The sequence below is a fragment of the Haliotis cracherodii genome, unplaced genomic scaffold, assembly GCF_022045235.1.
Source record: "Haliotis cracherodii isolate W230 unplaced genomic scaffold, xgHalCrac1.p SCAF_4, whole genome shotgun sequence".
Classification (NCBI taxonomy): Eukaryota; Metazoa; Mollusca; class Gastropoda; order Lepetellida; family Haliotidae; genus Haliotis; species Haliotis cracherodii.
The window spans coordinates 67,520,173-67,547,970 of record NW_027266297.1 but is presented as its reverse complement, the minus strand read 5'-3'; the positions used below and the strand labels follow the sequence as shown (position 1 = coordinate 67,547,970).

General features: G+C 42.7%; 1 protein-coding gene across 16 annotated transcripts in view; it reads right to left on the bottom strand.

The window, feature by feature from the left end:
* The window catches only part of LOC139479186 (uncharacterized), a 92,802-nt gene that overhangs the window by 9,207 nt on the left and 55,797 nt on the right, over nt 1-27,798 (bottom strand). For 14 of the 16 annotated variants that reach the window (XR_011654348.1, XR_011654349.1, XM_071261999.1 and 11 more), the window contains 8 exons: nt 19,792-19,913; nt 11,503-15,949; nt 7,376-7,396; nt 4,129-4,314; nt 3,484-3,571; nt 2,656-2,805; nt 1,509-1,721; nt 797-997 (listed from right to left, as the gene is read on the bottom strand). Coding sequence is in view for 14 of the 16 variants with exons in the window: in XM_071261999.1 (XP_071118100.1) it covers nt 797-997; nt 1,509-1,721; nt 2,656-2,805; nt 3,484-3,571; nt 4,129-4,314; nt 7,376-7,396; nt 11,503-15,949; nt 19,792-19,843 (5,358 nt within the window). In the remaining 2 variants the exon portion in view is untranslated. Of the gene's footprint in view, nt 1-327; nt 417-796; nt 998-1,508; nt 1,722-2,655; nt 2,806-3,483; nt 3,572-4,128; nt 4,315-7,375; nt 7,397-11,502; nt 15,950-19,791; nt 19,914-27,798 lie in introns of those variants that run through there. The other 2 variants (XM_071262011.1, XM_071262010.1) reach the window with 2 other exon arrangements.

Here is a 27,798-nt window from a genome sequence, read left to right as displayed (position 1 = left end):
GATTGGTTCGATGAAAGGTTGGATCTTGTTTAGTAGTAGCGAGAACAAAGATCTGATTTTAATGAGATTTCATTCTGCATGAAACAATTTTGTATTTGTTCACTTATTTCGTGAATGTAATATTTTCATCAATTGACATTGCTACTTTGGAACAAAAAGTGCAAGAACAAAATCATCCTAAGACAAAGAGAGTGACACAATCACAAGGCTGTATTTGTGAGTGTGTAACTGGCGTGAGGTACTGCTGTAAAACCAGATAGACAGCAAGAAGTACCAAGATGGAGATACACAATGACCATGAATACAGGAACTAAAACTGTGAGAAACAACATACTGTTTACCTCCGCGGTCTACCCATCATCAGGTGATGATGTACGACTGAAGTACGCCATCGTTATATTGGAAGTGGGAAATATCTGAATGTTTGATAACAACACTTTTATCACTGGACATTCCTGCCATATGCATGATACGTTTATATACCACATCTAGGGTGATACAAGGTATACACAATGGATAGGATGATATGAAATATATGGATAGGATAATGGTGCAAATTCACTAAAGGTCTTTACATTTCAATAAAGAAACAAAGTTACAAGGAAACAGATATATTAACTGTAAGACAATCTCAAAATATTACGAGGGAGTTTCTACAGTGCAGGACACACTGAGATGAGACAAATTGTTTTTGGACAAATTTTGAAAATTAATTGAAATTGAAATTGTCTTCATCTCCTGCTTGTCCCATGGTAAACAGTGGTTACATCAAGGAGCAGGCGGTGCTGGTACTCACGTTGTCGGTCAGGTTGGCATCAGTAGCAGGATGACTCAGCAACACCTTTACAATGTCGTTGTGGCCATGTTCACATGCACACATGAGTGCGGTGGAACCGTCGTTGTCGTGGGCGTTGACGTCTGCTCCGGCATCCAGAAGGAACTCCACCATGTTGGTGCGGCCATGACTGATTGCCAGCATTAGGGCCGTCTGACCTGCCTAGAACCACAGACAGTGAGTGAGTGTTTGTTTGTTGCTTAATGCAGCACTCCACAATATTCCCGCTATATGATGGCGGTCTGGACCAGATAATACTGACATGAGCCTGGAAACTCAATCCCGTTAGTTCTTCTTACAACAAGCATAGTTGCCTTTTATGGCAAGGATTGGCTGCTGAAGACCTATTTAAACTTGGATCTTCACGACTCGAGAGTGTGAGTGAGTGTGTGAGCTAGTATCTGGAGTATCCTGTGCGTAGACCCAGAGGTGCACACATGCACACACTACAATGGATGAACACAGACAATTTTACCCCATTTTCACCTTGAAATTACAGGCAAGCACTCAGATCCTGCATTTTTGGTTATGAAAAAAAAGTCTCCAACCTAAACATTTACCTTAGCTTGACTAACATCCAAAAATAATTCATATATAGACAAAATATAAGGAATCATTAATATTTTTAACTATGTAACTATAATGCCAAATTGTGCATGGGCGGGTCCCCCACCTGAGTAGACCGGACATTCACGTCTCCCTGCTTGAAGAGTCGGCGCACGGTCTCGATCTGGCCATGGGTCTGAATGTATGCCAGGGAGGCCAGCATCACCGGGGTGTAGCCTGCCTTGTTCTGCTTGTTGACATCAACCACTCCCGAGTCGAGGAAGAGGTTGCAGACATCAAAGTTGCAGTTGGAAACTGCGTAGTGGAGGGCGGTGTTTCCCTGGAAACATTTCAACATAAATTATTCCACTACAGATCATCAGGAAGAGCACGATTTCTATTCTGCACATTACGTTGACGTAATTCTGAACTGTGCTGAAATAACTGTTTTGCAGTAAAAGAATACTTGAAAATATATTCAACACAATATTCTACATTTCCACTCCTCGGACATATTTTTCAAGTGAGTGAGTATGGTTTTACGCCGCTTTTAGCAATATTCCCGCAATATCACGGCAGGGGACACCAGAAATGGGCTTCACACATTGTACCCATGTCGGGAATTGAACCCGGTTCTTCGGCGTGATGAGCAAACACTTTAACCACTAGGCTACCCGACCGCCCCTTATTTTTCAAGACTCAATGAGCAAGGCATATTGACATATCTGTATTGAGTCACGACATTACATTGCAAGACTCACGTTTGTGTCTGTTATATGTTGATATGATCCAGATTTGTGTTTGTGTGAGCCAGGTTGCAAGTTACATCTGTGTCAAACTATTGACATTGCAAGACTTACGTTTGTGTTTCCTTCTATTGAGTGAGTGAGTGGGTATGGTTTTATGCCGCTTTTAGCAAAATTCCAACAATATCACGTCGGGGCACACCTCGAATGGGCTTCACACATTGAACCCATGTGAGGGTATTGTTTTGTTTGTTTGTTAGTTGTTAAACGCAGCACTCAGCAATATTCCAGCCATATGACAGTGGTCGGTAAATAATCGAGTCTGGACCAGACAATCTAGTGATTGACATCATGAGCATCAATCCACGCAATTGGGAAATGATGATATGCATCAACCAAGACAGCAATCCTGACCACCCGATCCCGGTAGTCGCCTCTTGCAACAAGCATAGGTGCCTTTTATGGTAAGCATGAGTCGTTGAAGGCCTACTCTATCCTGGTTGGGGGTACTGGCGTGGCAGGACTTACGTTTGGGTCGGCCATATTGACGATGTACTCCAGCAGCTTCTTGGAGATCTCGTTGAAGGATGACATGAAGTCCTCCACCTGGTAGTGGTCGGACAGCTTCTGGCTGGAGATGTTAAACCACTCCTTCTGGATTGTACCGAGGTTGGTATTCTGAAACAGAGTTGTCTCCCCTTAGACCATGTTCACACAAATATTCAGGTTCCTGGTGGTGTGTGTGTGTGTGTGTGTGTGTGTGTGTGTGTGTGTGTGTGTGTGTGTGTGTGTGTGTGTTGTTTTACACCGCACTCAGCAATTTTCAAGCAATATGACAGCAGTCTGTAAATAATCAAATCTGGACCAGACAATCCAGTGATTGACATCATGAGCATTGATCCATGCAATTGGGATCGATGACATGCATCAGCCAAGTCAGTGAGCCTGACCACCCGATCCTGTTAGTCGCCTTTTACGACAAGCATAGTCGCCTGTTACAGCAAGCATGACATGCATCAGCCAAGTCAGTGAGCCTGACCACCCGATCCTGTTAGTCGCCTTTTACGACAAGCATAGTCGCCTGTTACAGCAAGCATGGGTTGCTGAAGACCTATTTTAACCCAGATCTTCACGGGTCTCACGGCAAGCATGGGTTGCTGAAGACCTATTCTACCCCGGATCTTCACGGGTCTCACGACAAGCATTGGTTGCTGAAGACCTATTCTACCCCGGATCTTCACGGGTCTCATGACAAGCATGGGTTGCTGAAGACCTGTTCTACCCCGGATCTTCACGGGTTCAGGTTCCTGGTGACAGTTCAACCACGCAACTGACAAACAAGACAGTGAAACCTACCAGTTCGGAAGTTTTGATGGTTGTGGAATCAATCAGGTAGTTGGCGAGGACCTTGCACGATGTCCGCATATCTTCACTCAGCTCAAACCTGTTGGTGCATTTGTACTGAAGTCAATGTCATGGATAAACAAACTGCACAACATGAATGTGTTGTCACCTGCTACGTAAAATGCTTGTATGTATTCCTCTACTCAGCTGGACACTATTTGGAAATTCAAATCCCCATTCTGATTTCAAAAGATGAAAGGTGAACAAATATGAATATAAAAATGGTCAAAATTGTCAAGTCTAATTCAACATGGAAACAAAATTACAGACAAACGATGCCTATATAAGCATATAGTCAGAGGATCACAACATGTTTTCCTTTTTGGCCGCATTAGAAATTGGCACTAGTCCTCTAGTCCTTGCCACACTGTCCAATAGTTAGGGTATCAAAAGGACTGGCAGAAATTAGCCCTTTTTAACGGTTTTGCTTCATGTTATCTTCATAAGGACTAGTGGGCTAAAACTGTTTCTATGACTGCCACTTTAGATATAAATTGGTTAGGGCTACTACAAATCTAAGAAAAAAGAGAAATCTTTTGATTCGTCACTAGTGATTATATTCCAGAAACCTACATAAGGAAGACAAAATACACATACGTCTCTCGAATATTCTGATCAAACATCTTAGCACCAGGGATGCCCTTGGCAATGGCCTCATCATCTTTGCACTGATATACAATGTTGCCATGACGACCATCGTACGACCCCTCCTCGTAGCTGCTGTCGGAACCCTCCGCCTCCTCGTTCCCGGACTCCTCGTCAGTTGATTCCTCCGAGTCCGTCCTGCAAGACACAAGGTCAACTGTCAGCACAGACAGCATAAACTCCAGACAGAAGCCATCCTCGTTTATTCAGGGCATTATATCTCCATTCTATATATATACCCTGGACCCACACACCACAAAAGCTTTGTTCAGGAAGTGGTGCCACCATTTCCTTGTCTTATTAGTAACATGGCACTTAAAGTCACATATTTCCATTGGATTCGAAACCAAATTATGGTGGCGGATGGGTCCAGAGATGTTTTACACTGTTTTATCAAGGATGGGCAGAAGACAAAAAGCAATCTTTTAACAAAGCTTGTGAAAGCAAACTCTTTACAAAGCTATGGAAAGTTGCGCCACATTGATTACAAACACAAAAAATACAAACAGCCCAGAGTAAGCAACTGGAGATATGAACAGACAAGATATGATTTTTTAAAATGCCACCATATTGATAATCAACACAAACTAAGTCAAACATGTACTAATTTCATCTACAATGTTAATAAAATGATGACAATGACATGAACTGTTGCCATGGTGATTACGTCACATTTGTTAACAATTACATGTGATGTTCAGTGTCCATGATGAAGGGAGAAAAATGTAGGAATAATTATGTTTTTTAAACTACTGCACTAAATGGAAATATTCCAAAAGCTAAAAAGAAACAACAAAAAAGAATACATTGACAATAGCAACAACAAAATGTACCAGGTAAGCAAAAAGCAAGAAATAGTAAAAATATGGAAACATAAGCATATTTTTCATCTTATTCAGCCATATTTATGTGTTTTCAGGGGTCTTAGAAAAAGTTTTGGTTAAACAAAATCTGGAACTAAAACTGTACAACACTAAACACTTCAGCAATAACAAAGCCGGACACAGAAAGTGAATGAGTGAGTGAATGTGGACTAAAACAATATTTCTGCAATGATCATGTTGCATGAGATTGGGAATCAAACCAAGGCCTTTGTCATGGTGAGTAAACACATGAACTACTGGCCTACCTGACTCCCTTCACCTCACAGTGAGCTATGATAACAACTGCTGGGTATTGCCTGCTCACATAACTATTATCAGTAAAGATTAAGCTTAAGAAACAACACAGCCAGAATGCAAACCTGTGCCGTGCAATGCTAGCGATGGAAATGTTGAAACAGGATGGTGTTGTGGTAGCTCTGGCACCAAGGCTAAATCAGCACAATGAGCCTCGCCTGGTCGTCCATCATTCCTGTAAGTCTCAACTTGCTAATTTGGGTTTCAAAGTTCTTTCCCTGTCAATACTACTTTCCATAAAACTTGCATCAAGTGAGGTAATTTCCTGCACAAAGCGGCTAGTGGAGTGATTCACCAGGTAATCAATAGAACCCTTCAATGGAGGAAGAAAGCTCTACTTCACAAAGTTGCGACAGAAAGTGTTCTCATCTCATACTGCGTGCCAGTCAGGTTTCGCCAACATAGAATCACCTAACTGAGCAATTCCAATAGGGAACTAGCACATTTTAGTGAGTACTTGTGATGCAGTCTACTGAAATGGCCTATAAATGTAAGACTATCGTCATCTGGATCTGGCTGTCCTGCTAATGCTGACTCAGCCTTCTTCATCCACACTGATCTGATTGGAAGAGCTATCCGATTGCCTCACGGCCGAGGCAGTACCAGCAACACATGGCATTATATGCATAATAACAAAAGCGTAAATATATATACGATAATTTAGTTACTAGATATGCATGTTATTTTAAATGCATTATTGATGAAATTTGGCACTTTTTGATATGAATGAAGAGGCTTGAAAGAAAGAATTAGTTGGAATTCTAACCTATGTAAGATCAGTTTTGTCCATCAATGGACAAGCATTCTAAAAGCCATGAAATATGAGCCAAACATTTTTTCACCCAATCCTTACAATTGCTTGAATAACGTGACCACTCCCATGCACCAAATAAACAAAACATGTTCTGCATCTTCAAAAGATACTCCCAAGATTCAGCATGTTAGCAAGCCCAGATGTAGTCTAGAAAAGAACTTACTTCAATCTACTCATATACATACTCTGTTACATTTGAGGGACAGGAGAGATGACCCTTGTCCTACCTCAATACAGGTATTACCTGCTTGGGGTCTTTTAATCTTGTACAGGTAAGGTCGTTAACAGGTAGGTTGGGACCCGTTGACTTGTTACAGGTATTTGGGGGGACGGGCTGATGTAACGGGTTGAGTAAGGACATGCATCAGACATGACACGTGTCAAACAGGCAAGGGCTAAAAGTGTCAATTTTTTCTTGTCCAAACTGAAGAGAGTGTGTATTTTCTGCTTCAGCTGGACGAGCGTGAGATGGGCAGAATGCTGCAGTGTAATATCATGGCGTGCCATTCAGCATGGGAGGAACGTGATGCGTTTCATTTACCACAAGCAGAGGCATGGTGCTAAGAAAGAAAGGATCATAATCACAGGGAAATGGGGATTCCAACCATGATCAGCGGATCCTGGTACAACGAAGGGATGTAACCCTCTACTTCAAATTTAACCACCACTCTCTCCGACAAGAGGATCTGCATTCTTTCACACGACCAACATCACAACCATTCATCAAGCATACCCTTCAGAAAAGTACAGCATAAACCAGATGTTCAATTTTCTCCAACCAAATTTCTCAACCAGTTACCAAAAGATTAACCTTTCATATTTCAAACTCATATCAATTCCATTTATCAGCATCGTGCATGATTCAGACTGACATGGAGCATACACAGGATGCTGCATAGAGGAAGTACTTGCATCACGACTGATTACAGCATCACGGCGGTGTGTGAAGTCAGCTGCTGGGTGTCAGGAAGGATAACCTATGGCCGATCACCACTGTGGGACTTCCCCCGCTGTCCCCCACAGACGCATGGCATGGAGGAGGGTTAGTTGTCTCGCTCATGTTAATCACAACCACTAACTTTCACACGTTCACAACTCTCATTAGCTGTCACAATTAGAGCCAAAGCGTCTATAAAAATTGAAAAGTCAGGAAGCTGTAGAAAGATTTTCACACCGAGTGCTACATTCTCAAAAGAAAACTCATTACCTTTTCACTGAAGCCTGTTTGCTGAAGAATAAAAAAAATCCTTACTAATCTAGTTTCAACAACAGCTGACTGCTCAGGTAATCCAGCCATTGAGAGACTTTCTCTCACCTTTCTCTGTATTTGGTATTATTTGACAAAATTCTTTGTTTGTTGTTGAACGACACACAAAGCAATATTCCAGCTATATGACAGCGGTCTGTAAGTAATTGAGTCTGGACCAGGCAATCCAATGACTGATATTATGAACAATTATCAGTCAGGGTATGATGACACAATCAATTAAGTCACCCAGTCTGCCCACTCAACCATAAGTAATTGGGTAAGTTTAACACTACTTGAACAGTATTTCAGTGTCAGTGTGAGGGAGGACAGCTCAGTGAATCAATGAGCACAGTTGTTGACAAACCAAGATCATAATCAGGGTCAATACAGGATTCAAACCTTCAATCATAGGATCCAAAGGGAAGCAACTCTGCACAGGGCTTTGCAGTGACTAGATGACTGGACCATGATGGCCCATGACCAACTGAAGGACCAAAGATTCTGAATTCTAACATATGATCTACATGTATTCAGCCTGTAAGCTGAACTGCTGGTACCCAACTAGTACCATATGTACAACATTTAACCCTTCTTAAAGCATGTTGCAATCCCTTCTCCTGCTGGGGTGAATAAAAAAAAGAATATAATGGATGAAGTGCCCCCACCAATTCTGATCTAAAGCTGAAGCAATTCCCTGATGTGCCACAATGCTCTGCTGTTTTACCAAACTCTTGTTCCTGCATAATAAATTTTTAAAAATTGCTCTAATTATCTGCACCTCAGGAGGCCTACTGGTACTGATTAACATTCTGGCTTTTTTACCTAACAAGCAATGGCAAACGCATTGCCCACTCGACCACCTCCAGCATGGACACATGGCACCATGTAGATTCTTAGTAACAGTACCATCATCACCTTGAATCATTTGAATCTCAACGGATCTTGGCTTCAAGGAATGTACATTGTTGTCTCAACTTACAGTTGCCTTGGTATAGAACCAATCTTTTCATAACTTAACGTTCACCCTGACATTAAATGCAGTGGATATAGTTTGATTTGTTTACATTGCAGGGTTAGAATTAACACCAGCCTGGGGCTGGTACAAATTCCTGCAGGCTTGTACAAATTTCCAAATTTCCCCATTGTTTTAACATTACAAGGGCAAAACCATAACCTGGGCTAGAAAAGATTTTGAGTTTAGTTCTAGCCTTGTATTGCCTGATAAACCAGATAATGCTTCTTTATACAAGATAAACAACTGAACAACAAAGGCAAGGGATTAAAAACTAAGCTGTACAAGCTTGGACAAGCTTCTTAAACGTGGCACTGAAGTGAATGAGTGAGTGAATGTTTTTTTAAGCTGCATTCAGCAATATTCCAGCAATGTCATAACAGCCTGAAAGGAATCAAGTCTGGACCTGGCAAACCGGTGAGTGATAACATGAGCACCATCAGGACACAACGGCATACAATACGCCAGTCGTTTCACACGATCCGAGTCCATGCTGACAATAAACAGTAACACCCACGGAATCCCTACGGGGTCGCAGACACTGGCCCATTACAAAATGCTCTCTATATTCAAACAAACTGAAAAATATTCCTTCATGTCACAGAAATTGAGTGAGTGAGTGAGTTGGGTTTAACACCGCTTTTAACAGTATTCCAGTTATATCGCGGCGTGTCAGCGTAATGTGGGAGGAAAGCCCGAAGTGATGCAGGTCACAGACGTTTACCACTTCGGTGAAACCCATGAGCACGGGTATGGTGCTGACAAACCTAGAAACATAAATGAACCCACAATCATAGGTTCCTGGCGTGCCCAAGGGACGCAACTCTGCACAGTGCCTTAGACGACTGGGCCACCCGTGCCCCCTCACAGAAATTGAATGGAAATAGTGTGTCATTCAAACCATTCATTATAAAATGAGATGAATGTACAAATTGTGCAGTATGGCCATTGTGTGCAGACAACTTCCATGTCAACGATGGGCGTAGGTGAGTCGGGGCAGCTCGCAGTCGACTGTCCCCATCTGCTGCCCATGAGACAACCCCGGGGTCAAGGCCGAAAGGAAATTCAATTATGAAATTTGGATAAGGGGCAACTGAAAAATACAGTTAACAGTTTGAAAATGTTTAATGAATAGAAATGTTTGACAAAATTTACACAATAACACTGCACATATTGTGCAATAGCCCTTGAAATGACACCGCTCATACTGCGAGATGCTCGGATGAATAAGGAGATGCTACAGTATATGTACAGAGCTACATACACAAACTCCCCACAAACTCCCATCAGGTATCATTGTGTTTTGTCGATAGATGTTGATGGTGATGCAGTTCTGAGCAAGACTATTTCATTACAAACTGGGTGCAGTCATGTGCCAATCCTGCATGTAATATTGACACAGTGTCTTTCTGGACAATGTGTTGGCAATTCACTGTGGTGTATTAGTCTTTATGTTTGCACTGAATACCTGGCTTATACAAGGTAGGGCTAGTTCTTGTTGACATGGTAGTGTATCCATGCAAATAGGAATTTGGTGGTCTAATGAACCATGCACTAGCAGCGCTAACCACAGCTCAACAACACTCACCACAGCTCAACAGCGCTCACCACAGCTCAACAACGCTCACCACAGCTCAACAACGCTCACCACAGCTCAACAACACTCACCACAGCTCAACAACACTCACCACAGCTCAACAACGCTCACCACAGCTCAACAACACTCACCACAGCTCAACAGCGCTCACCAAAGTCAAATATTATTTTTTAGTTGGATTACGAGGACAAATATATTTGGTTAAACATAAAAACACGGAGATTTGGAAACAGTGAATAATACATATAGCCCCTAATTCTAGGTACAAAAAAAATCGCCTTATACACAGCAATAAACGCTATATATGTTTTTCTCCACCACCCCCACCCCAAAAAAAACAACAAACAAAAAAAAACAATCAAATTTTGATATCTTGCCTTCTTAAAACTTGTTTTATTTTTCATTGTAGCAGTACTAAAAGTTGATTTTTTGTAATTTTTTATTCCGGCCACCTACATCGAATTTTAGACCAGTAAATCTGTAAACCAACTAAAAACAATAAAAGGCCTAATAACTGCAAAACATACTTCACATAAACTAAATCTTCTTGACTTGACATAACTAATATCAGCAAAGATCAAGATCATAGGACAATATTTATAAAAAAAAGAACTTTTCAAAAGAATAGAAATAGAGAAATGCAATCTGACAAATATTTGATCATCTAAATCTCTGTTTTGTTCTCTCCTCAACATATGCACCGGACATTGACTCATATCAGTTGACTCGTGAGGCCATGCTCACTGTCAGATGCCATGCTTCTGAAAATTAACGATGACGTCGCCATTGATAATTATAAGCATTTGATTAGGCAGAATGAGAGCATTATCAATTACAGTAACCTGCACTTTCCAAATAACTTTATGATATTCTATCCAAGTCTAGTGATAATCATATTCAGCAGCCATTGTGACCTCCCGATCTCCATCACAGCTGTGGAGCAGCAGGAACAGGAGGCCTATGCTGTAATCTTAGTTGCAGGACCACAAACTGCCTGGTCATAGGGACAGGACATAAACCATGGGGTATGCTTTTGAATTCTGCAGTCTGTGACCAAACTATTGAGTCCACTAGCCCAAACTTGGCTCATAGCATCATTTTTTGTACAGTTTAGTGTTATCATATGGACTAATGCTAGCCAAGCTTACTAGACTGACCAGAATCTTTACTAGATGTGGACTTGTGGCTAAAGTCGCAGACTGCTTCTTTGAATCTCAGTGTTAGTGAGTGAGTTGGGTTTAACATCGCTTTAAACACTATTCCAGTTATATCACGGCGTGTCATCATAATGTGGGAGGAAAGCCCGAAGTGATGCAGGTTGCAGATGTTTACCACTAACCATAGGTTTCTGCATGGGATGCAACTCTGCACAGTGAATGGTGGTGTCTCAGACGACAGTGTCACCTGCCCTCCTCAGAAGTGTACAACTATTTAATCTAAAAGATCTGAACATGGAACACATGATGTCTGACTTACCCTCCAACCACTGTTGAAGCAAATGAGATTCCTTTCTTCACCTGCGTGTCTGACTTGCTGCGTTTGATGCACGACTTGAGGGTGCCGTTCTCGGAGTCGAAGGATGTATTTACACTGCTGTGGGAAGAGGACATTCTATTTCGGTCCAAGTCACTTCCCAGCCCCTGGTTGAAGTCCCCTTGGGAGTGGCTGGGCGTCAACGAGAACCCACTCTCATTGGAAATCTGTGATGAAGTCAAATTACCATCTAAAACATTCAGTTCTGATTTCAAAACTGAGGACTGTTCATGTCTCTGGTTGCTGCCAAGCAGGTCTGGGTTTCCAGTTACAGTCTTTGTGGAAGTCACCTTCCCTCCTTGGGAGGACGTCGTCTCCTCAACCGTCACATCACCACCACCTTTCGTGGATCGCGTCGTGGTCACGGTTCGTGTGACAACGGACTTCTGCCTGCCACTATCTGGACTCTCGGTGGAGATCTGGGTGTCAGAGCCTCCTGAGTCTGATGTGAAGGATCCGCCACTGAGGCGGGTTGGGCTTGTACTCAGAGTGAAGCCAGCTATTTCGTCAATGCCACCAGCCCTTTCCCATAATCCATGTCTGTTAAACCTTGGACTAGCGTTGTCCACGTTTAGAGTCAGACCATGAGATGGTGAAGAATGAGATGAAGAGGAGAAACTGCTACCTCCTCCACTTCTCTGCACAACAGTCTCTTGAACAGTTGTCACACCGCTACCACCTCCGCTGCCTTGAAAAGTTGCCATATCGCTACCACCTCCACTTCCTTGTCCAAAAGTGAAACCACCTCCACCAGCTTGTACAATAGTCATACCACTGCCACCTCTGCCACCGATATTTCTCTGCACAACAGTCTCTTGAATAGTTGTCATGCCACTACCACCTCCACTTCCTTGAATAGTTGTCATGCCACTACCACCTCCACTTCCTTGAATAGTTGTCATGCCGCTGCCGCTACCACCTCCACTTCCTTGAATAGTTGTCATGCCACTACCACCTCCACTTGCTTGAATAGTTGTCATGCCACTACCACCTCCACTTCCTTGAATAGTTGTCATGCCACTACCACCTCCGCTTCCTTGAATAGTTGTCATGCCACTACCACCTCCGCTTCCTTGCGCAAACGTGAAACCACCTCCACCTGCTTGTACAATAGTCATACCACTGCCACCTCTACTCCCAGTATTTCTCTGCACAACAGTCTCTTGAACAGTTGTCATACCACCACCACCTCCACCACCGAGACTTCTCCGAGTGACAGTTTCCTGCATTGATGTCATTCCACTTCCTCCTGCCGATTCCGAGCTGCCGCTACTGCTCCGCCTCAACACCTCGTCAGCAGAAATCATAGAAGTACTGTGTGCACTTGACGTCCCGCTTTGACCATCTCCATCAGTGGAGTCCTGAAGATACCTGATGTATCCCACAGCCTCTCCACCACTGCCATCAACTCTATCATGTTCTCCCTTCCCTCCAGATCTTCTGGACAATCCTAAGTCTGTTCCCGAGCTTCTGTAAGTTACATGTTCTTCTCTGATCGTCCGTCCACCTCCCCCGCCAGAGTGCCGCTTGCCGGTCTTTGATTGTCCATCAATCCCTAGCACTTCTTCAAGGGGCAAATCAGATTTCTTTGCTACAATCCTCTTTTCAGTCCCACCTAAATCTTTCACAATTTCAAAGTCCCCATGCTCCAAATCATTACCACGAATAACGAATGACTCTTCAGAATATCGGTATTCCTCGAAGTCATCCCCCGACTTCCTTCTGGGTGATGAGTTTTGTGAACTCTCCAGTTGTCTCCTCTTGACCTCAGTGCTTCCTGCAGAACTGCTCTTCGACTTGACACTGGAAGAACCTCCCACACTCATGAACTTACTCATATCGGCTGGCATGTAGCTGCCTCCGCTATTCACCGTGGTGCTCTGGTTGCTACGCACGGTGCTGACAGTTTCCACCGAGCTCCTCGACACCTGCTCTCCAAACTGTCTCTGATCACTGTCCCTCACCACATCAACCGTGTCCTCACTCACACCAACAGTCTTCACGGTCTTCGCACCACCCTTCTTACTATATCCCCTATCAGTGTTTACACCTTTATCAGCAATGCTGAAGTCTGTATTGGAAGATTCATTCTGGAATGTAATTGCAAAGTCAAAAGTATCAGACTTCAAACACTTGAAATCAGTATTAACCCCCATGGACTGGGCAGCTATTTTTTGAGTATTACAGCTGACATTCTTCAGCTGGTCTGTTGCATGGAATATTTTGTGGTCTGTCTGGTTGCTGCTGTTTCGGAGTGGGGCTGAGTCTGTATTAGTGGAGGCATACACAAACCTAGGCTTCTCTGTGGATGTGCTCTTGCTCTTCTTGTCCAGAACAGGAGTGTTGGTTCCCTGGTCAAGCATCCATCCTTTCTCAGTGCCCACGTAGCGGCTGGTCATCTCGGGATGGAAGCCCACGCCAACTGACCTCATCACGTTGTGAGCTCGTACCTCAACATCTGTCCGGCAGTCTCCCACGCCTATAGTCACCGTTTTTATCTGATCTGACTCGGTGCCAACATCGTTGGTCAAAGGTCTGAAGTTACAATTTGTGCCAATGGAACGGACATTTTTACTGAGCATATCCCGCAGGGCTCCTCTGAGTTCCTCCCCTTTGAAGCTCAAGGATGTCAGGAGGCTGCCAGTGTCAACATTTATCCCAACTGTTCTTGTTGAAGGCTTTTCATCATCACACACATACGAGACCCCCACGTCTCTCGTTGGGACTCGACATTCAACACCGACATTCCTCTTGCCAACTGGTCCCCCTTGTCCAATGATGACAGTTCTCAGTTCCTTTTCATGGATGTGCAGACCAGAATTATCGAACACGTTGCCATCCCCAACTCCGATGCTGCGAGTCAGTGCCTTAGGTCCTCCTCTCTGGATCTGGTTGATCGTGATGTGAGTCTTTGGACTTGACGCCTGAATGGGAGACATCATCGGACTCCTCAGTTGAGGGTCAAACGTGGTCTCAAGACGAGGCATATCCCTCATGGAACGACTCAGAGTCTCCACCTCAGAGACGTAGGTTCTGATCTCTGTGTGGACCTCATTTTCTTTCACTGTGTATCCTGTTGGGAGATCTGGTCGTAGCAGGTATGGTTCAATGACACTGTGTTCTCCAATACCTATGGTTCGAGATTTCTTGGGTTTGGGCAGGGTTGGAGGAGGGCTCTTCATTGGTGACATCTGAGGTGACATTGGAGAAAAGGGTACTTCTGGGAACCTGATTGACTTGACTGGAGACTGAGCTTGTACAATCTTCATGACAGGCATAGATTCAGCCACTTCAACTTCATGAATGGACTTGTCTCCAACTCCAACACTCCTGGTGTTCAGCTTGCTGTTCCTTGCCTTGAGTTGCAGCATCAGTAGCCTCTTCTCCTCCTTCAGCACCGAGATTCTAACTTGCATGATGGGCAGGGCCTTCACCTGTTCCTCCAGGTCCTTCATTCTCTGCAGGCTCATGGCCATGGCCTCCCGAATTGCAGACAGGGACATCTTGCTGATGTTGGCGGTGTTGGACTGGGGAGATACGGCGCCATCTCTCTCTGTCTGGGGGAAGTGAGTGGCCATTGTCTCTGCCAGCTGGGCAGACGTGACCGTACGGTACTTCTGAGACTGGTGAGTGCTCTGACTGCTGTGCGCGTGAGTGAGGGTGCTGTGAGATTGGCTGTGAGATTTGGTGTGGGATTGGTTCATGGTTTGGCTGTGGGTTGGGTGAGCTATTTCTGCTGTGGCAGTGGTATGGACAAACTGTGTCCCATGGCCGCCATGGGTTGACATTATCTGACCTTGAGGGTTCTCGCTTGATACAGTGGAAACAGACGACAGCGAGCTCATGGAATCGGTTCGTCCGGAGGTTGACAGTGATGTAGCAAAATGTGAAGATTCATCGCCATTTGGACTTCGTCGTAGTGGGAATGTATTATATCGTGTCGGACTTACAGGACTGATGCCATCCTCGCTGTCTGAACTGAAATATCGCTGCTGTTTGCGTGTCGGCCTCATCATGTAGTCAATGTGAGCTATGGTCTGATCAACCGAGGAGTCAATCTCATCCAGGATCCTGTGAGTGGACGACTGCTCGTACTCCACCATGTGCATCAGTCGACTCGCCTCAGTGGAGTGGACGACGTCGGGGGGCGGCGTTCCTGCCTCCTCCATGCGAGCCTGGCTCTGCTGCTGCAGCATCACCTCCATTGACTTGCGCAGCTTCCGCTTGGCCCGCTGGATCCGCTTCAGCTGTTTCAGCGTGGAGCCGCTCGTGATGTTCTCGCAGAAGTTCACGAAGTCCAAGTCGATGTGGTATCCGTAGGGACAGCAGTCACACTTGCCGTCCATCAAAGCAACCTTAGGCTTCTCCATAACATCAAAACCATTGTGATCTGAAACAAACGAACAGGATTATGAGCTGTGATGATTACTGTGCACACACCACCTTAACGAACTCCAAGAGGCCTTGGAGATTAGTCTGTTAAGTCTACTTGAACATTACCTGGTTAAGTCTCAATTTCTTTATACACATGAAAAATACATTAATTGCTACCCATGGGGAATGAATTGGGTTCGTTGCATGAACTATTCCCTTTGTCTGATGTTATGTTCTGTTCTGTGCTTAAGTTGGCAACACAATCCATGGTTAGATTAAACAACATCCCTGCATGCAGGGCAAGCTGCAGCATTAGTATGCAGACACTCGTGACTAATCAAGATCATCTATTCTTGTATAGGATGCAGTTTCACATTTTTTAATACCGTATTCGACGTAATAAGCACCCCGCTCTAATAAGCGCCCATGGCGATATTTGCGTATATACTGGCTAGTGAACAATCCCAATTAGCAACCCTTTGGATTGATCAATGTACACAAGACTTATTTATTCGTGTATAATACGCACTCGTGTGTCATATGCACCCTTAATTATAGGCAATTAAATCCTGGAAAAATATATATGTCGCATATAAACATTTCAGGCTGTCAGCATAAACCACGAAATTTATTTTTCAGCACTGTTTTTTCCACCGAAATAATATTCTAATAAGAGCCTCATGTTTCTAATTATGAGAGCGCCCTGGGCGCTTATTACGTCGAATACGGTAACATCAGATGCGTCATTCCAAAAATACATGTAAAGCAATGTAATGAAAATTACATTTGGTGATGTGAAAGGATCTTTATTAATATGTTAAACAAATTAAAACATTTATTGCCTTATTCATTCTGAGTCATGAATACAAATGTCAGGTTATATCTGAAAGAACTCACATTCCGTTTGTTTCCGCCACCCACATAATACGAACGATGACATAATCACTTATTCAAAGCTCCACCACGGATAGCATCAAAAGAGATGACTGACATGGATTGAGGAAACCAGGACGACATGTGTGGTGGATGTTAAAACCTGTAAGTTACTTATGAGGAAGTGAAACTGAAAGATGTCATAAAACTGCCTTAAGGACAGATAGGTATCACCCATCACTCAGCCTTGCAGGATATACCCAGCTCTACACAGATCAAACAGGGAAGGAGCTCAGTCTCAGTGAGCTGTTGCAAGATGTAGTTGAGTGAGTGAGTGAGTGAGTGAGTGAGTGAGTGAGTGAGTGAGTGAGTGAGCTCAGTTACAGTAAGCTGTTGCAAGATGTAGTGGAGTGAGTGAGTGAGCTCAGTCACAGTAAGCTGTTGCAAGATGTAGTTGAGTGAGTGAGTGAGTGAGTGAGTGAGTGAGTGAGTGAGTGAGCTCAGTCACAGTAAGCTGTTGCTAAATGTAGTTGAGTGAATGAGTTAGTGAGCTGGGTTTAACGCCACTTTTAACAGTATTCCAGTTATATCATGGCGTGTCAGTTATATGTGGGAGGAAAGCCTGAAGTGATGAAGGTCTCAAACGTTTACCACTTCTGTAAAACCCACGAGCATGGGTATGGTGCTGACAAACCTAGAAACATAATTGGGGTGAACCGGGATTCGAATCCACAATCACAGGTTTCTGGCGTGCCAAAGGGAGGCAAATCTGCACAGCAAATTGCGGCACCTTACCCATGCCCCCAGATGTTGTTGAGGAAACATGCAAATTAATAAAAGGAGTGAGTGAGTGAGTGAGTGAGTGAGTGAGTGAGTGAGTATGATTTTACGCCGCTTTTAGCAATATTCCAGCAATATCACAGCAGGGGATACTAATCATGAGCTTCACACATTGTACCCATGTGGGGAATCGAACCCGGGTTATCAGCATGACAAGCAAACACTTTAACCACTAAGCTACCCCACTGCCCCATTAAGAAATGAGTATCAGGCTGATGATAGTACTATTCTTTGTGTGAGTGGTTCACACACACAGACAGACAGAAACAGAGCTAGTCTATTTACAGTGGCTGTAGAACCATGGCATGTGTCCCACCTGAGTCTAGTTCACTGTGTGTGTGTTTATTTGTTCTTTAACACTGCACCCAGCAATATTCCAGAGATCAATATGACGTGAATGATCAATGCCATTGGGGTATGATGACACACAATCAACCAAGTCACCGAGCCTGACCATGAAATCTATTTGGGTGACTCTTACAACCAGCACTGGTTGCTAGGGACCTATTCTAACCTGGAATCCCCAAGGTATGACCAGTATTGGTTGCTAGGGAACCTATTCTAACCTGGAATCCCCAAAGTATGACCAGTATTGGTTGTTTGGGAACCATTCTAACCTTGAATCCCAACGGTATGACCAGTATTGGCTGTTGGGAACTGTTCTAACCCGGAATCCCCATGGTATGACCAGTATTGGTTGTTTGGGAACCGTTCTAACCTTGAATCCCCACTGTATGACCTGTATTGGTTGTTTGGGAACTGTTTTAACCTGGAATCCCCACGGTATGATCAGTATTGGTTGCTAGGGACCTATTCTAACCTGGAATGCCCACGGTATGACCAGTATTGGTTGTTTGGGAACTGTTCTAACATGGAATCCCCATGGTATGATCAGTATTGGTTGTTTGGGAATCGTTCTAACCTGGAATCCCCACGGTTTGACCAGTATTTGTTGTTTGGGAATCGTTCTAACCCGGAATCCCCATGGCATGACCAGTATTGGTTGTTTGGGAACTGTTCTAACCCGGAATCCCTATGGTATGACCAGTATTGGTTGCATGGGATCTGTTCTAACCTTTTATCTCGTTGTTTGCATAGTAATCTTAACAATATGTTCTGCAGAAAACATACTTAGATTTATGAAAAAATTTAATTGAATGTGAGCTTCTTAATTTGAATTTAACTTTTTAGTAAGCAGTAAATATAGATAGAAGGCAACACATTTTATTCCTAGATATTGTGTGTTAAAATGATCACACTTTAATTGCATTTTACACCTTAAAAGAGTAAACAGGACAATGATAGCAATGATTCAGTCCTCAACTTAAACAAAGTGTCCAAAGCCTGTGTCTAGTGTAATTCTGCTCGGTCTTGTAAACTCAGCAAATAACAGTCCATATAATAACATGAAAATCTACTGAAAATGTTACGAAAAGCCATGTTCGGGCTATTCGTCGGGCTGGTAATCAACCATCCTACAATGGGATTTTCTTATAAATCTAGATTATTTGTAAATTTTGATTGAAATCAGCCGACAATGCAGAGCCGATTCTCACACCCTCATCCTTTGTGTGCCTGACTCTACCAGCCCTGGCGACAGCTGGTAACTACTGAATACAGGTAGTGAATACAGGTAGCAGGGTTGTAAAGAAAGACATACTGAAAAACAGTATGAGCCATTCAGAACAGAATTATTATCGCATTTTTTTCAGGGTGTCATAAATAGATTTGTATCAGGAGAAATTGAAAATTTTGTGGAGTATGAAAATGACAAAAATATATAATTTTGGATCAAGATTTAAGATTATTCTTCACACTTAAATTTGATTTTATGAAATATTTATCACATCATGTTCTAATCTTTTTTCAAACCATTAGCAAAATTCAGATGCTTAAATTCTCCTTGTTTTGTGCTCACATACAGGAAATAAAATAAACTTCAGAACAAACTGTTACATTCAACTGTTACTTGTGAAAGACTATCAACAGAAACCTATACCCACTGGGTAAAATACAGGACCCATCACGAACCTGGGTTTACATAAACGCAATTCCATTTGTACAACCGTCATTAGTTATCACAAAGCTATCAGAATAATCCCTAAATATATAGATAAGGAAATATCAACACATGTCACAACTGACCTCTTCTCTTGACCTCGGCCGTGCCAGTAACGAAAGTTACCCGCGAAGCCATCTTGAGATAACCTGGTGTTCCTCCTCCTCTGCCTCAAGCTCTGGAGGCTCTAGACCATCAGTGTGCACACCTGCAAAACAAAACGGTAATCCGTGAGACCACAAGCCACCACTTAACATTTTGTCAAGGAACAAGAGTCAAGAGGGAAGATGGCCTGTAGGAAGCAGCCTACCTCGTGTTGGAGGTTCAGCAACCCATGCTTGCCATAAAAGGCAACTATGCTTGCCGTAAAAGGAAACTATGCTTGCCGTAAAAGGAAACTATGCTTGCCGTAAAAGGAAACTATGCTTGCCGTAAAAAGCATAAAAACGTATCGGGGGATCATCAGAAGCTGGCTCCCAGGCTTTGCATGTACAATCTCGGGGAATAAAAAGCAGGTAAACTTAGACACATGTAAACAACAGTGAAGAAGATGTACACACAATACTGTAGAGGATTTCTGGAAATCGCTCCATGGTGAGGGGTCAGTTACTTTATCAAACATGAAGTACTCATATCCCCCGCCAATATGTCCAGTGTGTAAGGCATTAGCCCTCCGGAAAAGAGCACTACGAACATTTTCAGTCTAAGTCAAAGTTGTTGCCATGGAACCTCGAAAAATGAATTCTTAAAAAATCCCAAACTATTAAAAGGCACCAGTTCACCACTAGACCTCTCTTCGTGCCAAGTTTGATCAAGATATCTCTCATGGTTTTTGAGTTCTGATTCTGGGAATGAAACGTGACGGACGGACGGACAGCACCCATTCCTATGTCTCCCTTCCACATCATGGAGGAGATAATAAAGACTTGATACAGCCTACTTCAGACGGGTATGCTTGGTCCACTTACAGTTCAAGGCAATGGTCTTTCTGCGATTGTACAGTTCTACAGAGTGAGTGAGGGAGCTGAGTTTAACGTCACCCTGATCAATATTTCGGTTAGCTCATGTCAGCTTAATGTTTGAAGACAGACCAGTCCTGTTCGATTCCAAGTTAGATTCTTCAGCAACCCAACTTACGGGACTGGGTGGTCAGGTTCGCTGATGTCATCGTATCCTAATTGCATGGATCGATGCACATGATGTCAATCATTGGACTGTCTGCTTCAGACCTGATTATTTACAGATTGCCATTAAATAGATTGAATATTGCCAAGTGCAGTGTAAAAATACAAAGTGTCTTCACACTAATCATCCCCATCCCTCTAATCATAACACTGTTATCCCCCGCCTTCCTCACGCATGCACTCATCATTCTAATCATAACACTGTTATCCCCCTCCTTCCTCATGCATACTGTCATCATTCTAATCATAACACTGTTATCCCCCCTCCTTCCTCATGCATGCACTCATCATTCTAATCATAACACTGTTATCCCCCTCCTTCCTCATGCATACTGTCATCATTCTAATTATAACACTGTTATCCCCCTCCTTCCTCATGCATGCACTCATCATTCTAATCATAACACTGTTATCCCCCCTCCTTCCTCATGTATACATCATCATTCTAATCATAACACTGTTATCCCCCTCCTTCCTCACGCATGCACTCATCATTCTAATCATAACACTGTTATCCCCCCTCCTTCCTCATGCATACACTCATCATTCTAATCATAACACTGTTATCCCCCTCCTTCCTCATGCATACTGTCATCATTCTAATCATAACACTGTTATCCCCCCTCCTTCCTCATGCATACACTCATCATTCTAATCATAACACTGTTATCCCCCGCCTTCCTCACGCATGCACTCATCATTCTAATCATAACACTGTTATCCCCCCTCCTTCCTCAAGTATACATCATCATTCTAATCATAACACTGTTATCCCCCTCCTTCCTCACGCATGCACTCATCATTCTAATCATAACACTGTTATCCCCCCTCCTTCCTCATGTATACATCATCATTCTAATCATAACACTGTTATCCCCCTCCTTCCTCACGCATGCACTCATCATTCTAATCATAACACTGTTATTCCCCTACCTTCCCAATGCATACAGTCATCATTCTAATCATAATACAGTCATCTCCACTCTTATCATACTACTTTCATACCACTGTCATGGGGTTCATCCTTTGTTATTGTAAATTCTATTTATTGTTTTTTTTTAATCTCTGTGTTTATGTACTCTATTTAACCATGTTCTGCATAGCTGTAGATTTGTGTGCTTGATAAGGGTACCAGCAACAGAACGGTACAGTAAAAGAGTACAAGAAACCAAAATCCATAATTCCACCCAACTGAGGATATCCATTTACAAGATTACATTCAGTCATGTTTGCAAAGATCAAAACAGATAATGTGCAAAGTACACAGCACACAGCAAAAAGGCCTCAAACATCTGCAATCCCAAGACAGTAAGTATTTACACTGCACTAAAAAAATAAACTTGTTTATTGTATCATGAAAGAAAATCCAAAACTAACTTCTATAATCCATCCATTAGTGATATTGAAACCTGTGACATCTGCGGAGGGGCATCAGACACCCTTGGGGTTTATTTTGATAACTGCAGTAATCAGGTATGACGTCATACGCCGTGGAGTTATCAAACTAGCTGTCACTCACATGCAACAACAAACCCTCGGTCCTTCACTCTGTTTGTTGTGACTGCTGGATGCCTGTCAAGCTTGATGGATCAAACTATTCCAGCACACACCTTCACTTAAACCGATAATGTCCGGCAACCTTGGCGGGGAGGAGGGCAAAGCCAGCAATATCATGGTAAAGAATATGATGCCATCAATAGAAGATTGGCCAAAAAGAAGATTCATGTCACAACAAAAATGATCTGCCATTGTAATATTTCAACTTTAACCTTATGAGCTATAGATCCAATATTTCCATGGTAGGTATTGACTTTTTAGACAGTAATATGTTCATGTGTTCATAATTGTTCTGTTTCCTTTACAAACATGAAAGTCGCTGTTTTCGAAGCAATAAAAAACCTTTGTCAAAACGCTATTTGCTGGTTGTAAAATTTTCTAGTCTTGCACCATGACGGTGGAATTTATATTTTTCGGGTATTTTTTTTCACTTAAAGCCTAGGCAAGTCTAGATCAAACTAACCAAGTCTGGTTGGCTCCACAATACATGAAAACTGCAGAAGAGGAAAGGTTCTTTCGAAGACAAAAAAATAAGAAAATTACAAACATGTTTTCATTGACTAAGTGTAAGTCTATAAAATTGCCTGCACTTCACTGTGTACTGCCTGCTACCTTCATCTAACCATTTTGAGCATCGTTTTCAGATAAATCTAAATAACATGATTGAACAGATCTACATCAGTCTGTTTGGTCCAAGACCATTTCCTCTGGAGGTGACACCATGTATGCATGTTCCATCTCCAACCAACAACACATCACTACTGATAACGACCTCCAAGTGCAAAAGGGGTCTGCTAGTGGTTTACACATCAGTCAAAGGCCCCGGTTAGATTCCACATGGATGCAATGTGTGAAGGCCATTTCTGGTGTCCCCCAATGGGATATTGCAGCAATATGGCTAAAATCCCACTCTCCCACTCACTCACTCACTCTCCAAGTCTTGTAAATCAAGTTCCCAACTCCATGAACTCTTGCAGATGAAATCCAGGGAGACAGCCTTTCATTCAGAAACACTTCTCTGACGTATGCCCTGGTGAACTGCACTCTACTGATTGATTGAGACAGTAATAACTCCCCATCCTGTCATCTGTACCCAATACTGAAGTTAAAATGAAAATTACCAATATGCGTCAATGGGTTGACAGAAACTTGCACTGAGATTGTAGGGGTGAATTCACTTTCCCATAATGGGGAATGAATACCCTTCCAGGACAATGCTCATGTGGTGCCATGAATAACTTACTGCCTTATAATGATGATATGAACAGGCTCAAGTATAGTTTGATAATGGGGGCATTCAAATGTTTATTAAATAAATTCATTTCAGACTCTCAAAAGAAAATAGTGTGAAGACTGCGGCACAGTGGAAGCCCGCTTATCTGGAGCCTAGATATCAAGACAATATTTATGTGAAAAAACCCTGCATATACTATATAAAATGCGTAATTTATCCAGCAATCCAGTTTCTGCAATGCCTAGTGGAAAACTCAAACACAAATATGACAAAGCACCCGGTCCCAACAGTAGCAAAAGTCATCACTTTAGCCCCTGATTATAACATGTACCAAGTTTGGATGAAAATCTTTCATGGTTTTCCAGCGATGCTCCGGAAACGAAATATGGACGGACAGACAAACAGACAGATGATGACAATACCCTCCCGCATTGCCACAGGGAAAAAAAAATCGAGATCAATATTCATTCTTGAGTTCCGGCATAGACTTTCTTTACTGAGAAGAATCCAAACAAACCAATTTGGAAATTCTATTTGTATAACATCTATCTGCGGCCAAAGTACATATATGCTACAGCTCCCTTTCAGTGCCTTGTAAAAACCTCTCAGACCCCAGGGACAATGTATCATCCGGATGTCTCAGTATATTGGTATACTGCAATTACAGCACACAGACTCATCTGACTCCATCGATCCCGACACTCAGACATCAACAACTCATCAAAGACAATCAAAAAAGGAAGTGGAGGCGAGTGACCCTCGGATGTGACTTCGGTACGATATTCAATAAGACCCAGTTCCAGCCGGATGGGTCAGCCGAGAAGGTTACATAGGCAACACCCACAGGTCCACCACTATGGCGATCATCCTCTGGCTGTGGGGGAGGTCAACCTAATTAGATAAGGAGATCTACCCACGGGCCACACATTGGGGGCAGTGTACATGGCGTTTTCTTTCAAACTAATTTGTAACTAACAGGCTATAACTTCCATTCCATACAGTTGACAGTAACTAGTTGTGTGGGAGATGTTATCACATTGAAAATAGCTAATGGCATTCTTTCCCTGATTTACACATATTTATGAAATTCTTTGGTTTCACCCATCGGCTGCTTTGACCTTATAACCTATGTGTGAGGGCTCTGAGGGAGATGTAATGTGTTTACAGGATGAACACAATGTCTTCCTGCAAAACTGTAAGCTTAATTAGCATTCACATGATATTTGCCGCAGATGTATTCCAACCCAACCCTGGGGGTTGGGGGCTGCAGGTTTCTGGCAGTTTTCATATGTGGACATAAGGAAAGACATACTTTGTCCAACTAGTTGCCCCGTCTCTAAAATCAATCTACATTTCTAGGGAATTGAGAATTTTCAGCTTGCAGTGACTTGAACCTGATTTCAATGTTCACTGAAAGTGGCTGTTTACTGTAAGGATCCATGATACAGACAAAGATTATCCTGATTGGAACAGTGTCACTTGCTCAGCTTTATAGAGAACAAATCATCAAGATATATCCATATTCTTTCAGATCCTTAACTTGTTTTTGTGTTCTTGAGGTTCAGCAACAAAAGACTAAAACATCATAACTTCTTTATCACATAGTGTTAATATTGAAGTCTATATCTGCAAATGAACCTGCAAGTTGCTGTTCTTAACACAGCAGAACATCAAATATCTGGCCCAATCAGTCATATTTTGGTTTTGAATATAGATTCACAGAAAGACAACATGTCTAGGCACACAGGATATGCCACTATTTTCCTAAACATATGGACAACTTCTTCCGATCCATTTCATGCCCCTTCATCAGGGGTAAGACTGTAACTCGCAGCATAATGTATTTTGTTTGTTTGTTGTTTAACACCGCACTAAGCAATATTCCAGCTATATGACGGCGATCTGTAAATAATCGAGTCTGGACCAGACAATCCAGTGATTGATATCATGAGCATCGATCCACGCAACTGGAATACGATGACATGCATAAACCAAGATATCGAACCCGATAGTCGCCTCTTATGACAAGCATAGTCGCCTCTTATGACAAGCATAGTCGCCTTTTTGGCAAGCATGGGTTGCTGAAGACGTATTCTACCTTGGATCTTCACGGATCGCAGCATAATGTAAAGGTCATGTGACAATACATAACACAACTGCATTTAATTCAGAATCAATTCCTTCCCAACAAGAAGACTATCGAATGCGACCCAGACAGTTCCATATGATTATATGCCAATTGCATGAAGATGCAAGGAGGAATGCAATCTCCCTGCATAACACCTGCAGGACCAGAGAGCATCATCATACATTCACCTGCCACACTGTTGCTTGGCAACAACAGCCACTGTTAGGTCAACATGGCATGAAAAGAAAAGCACCTCATACCTGTAATGTTGACTGGCGTTGTCAGGACAGGTAGGACGTAAAGAGGAAACACCTCGGATCAGGACTTGTGTTTTATTCTCTTCACATTTAATGGACACTTAATCCCCATTTGCTCCACAAGGAGTCTCTGTTGTTTGTCCAGGTTTGTCAAATTCCACAATGGAAATAAACATGTCTCCGACAACAGCAGAGGAGATCAGAAAACACCAGTCTTCTATTACCTGGGAGGGTTATGTTTCCGGGCTAGTTTAAGCGAAGTACGTAAATTTCTCATCAAATCTCACCATGATCATGAGTAATGCTCCGTGAAGATGATGCTCACATATGGACTGGACCACTAGAATCTTGGTCAATATCCACAATTCTGATCCCAAATTTACAGCATTAATTCCTTATTGAGTAAAATCTAACTGACTCAGACTTCTAGAATTAACATCGAGTCTCTGAAATGAATATATTTTACAGATTTTACAGAAAAAAAAGTTTTAAATTGTCTAAATAAAATATAATAAAAAAGAGCCTGGAGACTCTCTTCATTTTCTTGAAACTGCAGTGATCTAGACCTGACCACTATCATAGACTTGCACGCGCTGTTCTGGATATATTTGTTTCAGGGTCTGTATGTCTTCCTCAGTGCTGGATTCCAACTGAATTTATGGGACAAGGGACAATGACTGTACATTATTGTCATCTTATCACGTCTAAAATTAGTCAATGCAAACTTGACCAAACACCCCTAAGTTGTCTTATTGTGAACAAAGACATAAATCTCTTTGCTTTAACTTTGATCAAGTTTGTATTAGTAATTACAGGTAAATACATTATTGACTACCCGAATTAACTGTAAGCAAAGTCCTGAAAGAGGGGCGTGGTCATGGGGTGCAGCCAGCTGGTGGACAAGATTGTGTCTCTCCGTACCACGTGACTGGGTGTGTATAGTCATGTTTAACACACTCTTGGTCAATATTGTCACAGAGATATATACACATATAAACCATTTCTTGTCCAATGTTTTGCTAGGCTAACCCTGTCCGGAGTCACACAGATTACTGTCTACACAGCCTATACAATAGCCTCTGACACAGATAAGATCAGTCAGTGCTTCAAAGCAGCTAGAATGAGGGAAGGGGTGAGTTGAGTTTTAGATGGTGCTTTTACCAATATTCCAGCCACATCACAGCTGGGGGGACACATCAAAGCAGTTATAATTATTGCAGCAATGCAATGAGGTCAAATGGCATTCAAGGTTGTTGTACTTACACAGCGATGTACATGCACATGTGCGTGAGTGTGCGTGCACGCATGCCAGCTTGTTCTAGTTCGGACTAATTCTGGACTGAAATAACATGCCACAGTGTAAAATGGAAACCCCACTCAGACACAGTATACTGACACCAAGCTAACCAGTCTTTTCTCTCCCTCTGTATGCCGAGGCATGGTAACAACAAGTGCCATCTTGTAACATCTCTAAATATGACATGGCTGGGTTTCGACCCACCAAAGTCCCACTCTCAGGCTGACACTCTATCCACTAGACCACTGAGGCGGCCAGGGGATTGAATCACTGACCTCTCACTTTCTGGTAGACACCATCCATTTAGTAAGACGAGAGAGGCGGTCAGATTGGGAATAACACGCTGTAGGTAACCCATCAGCCATCTTCAGATGCACCCTGAACATATCTCAGACTTACCGTTGACAATGAAATCCAACAAAACACAAAATGCAAG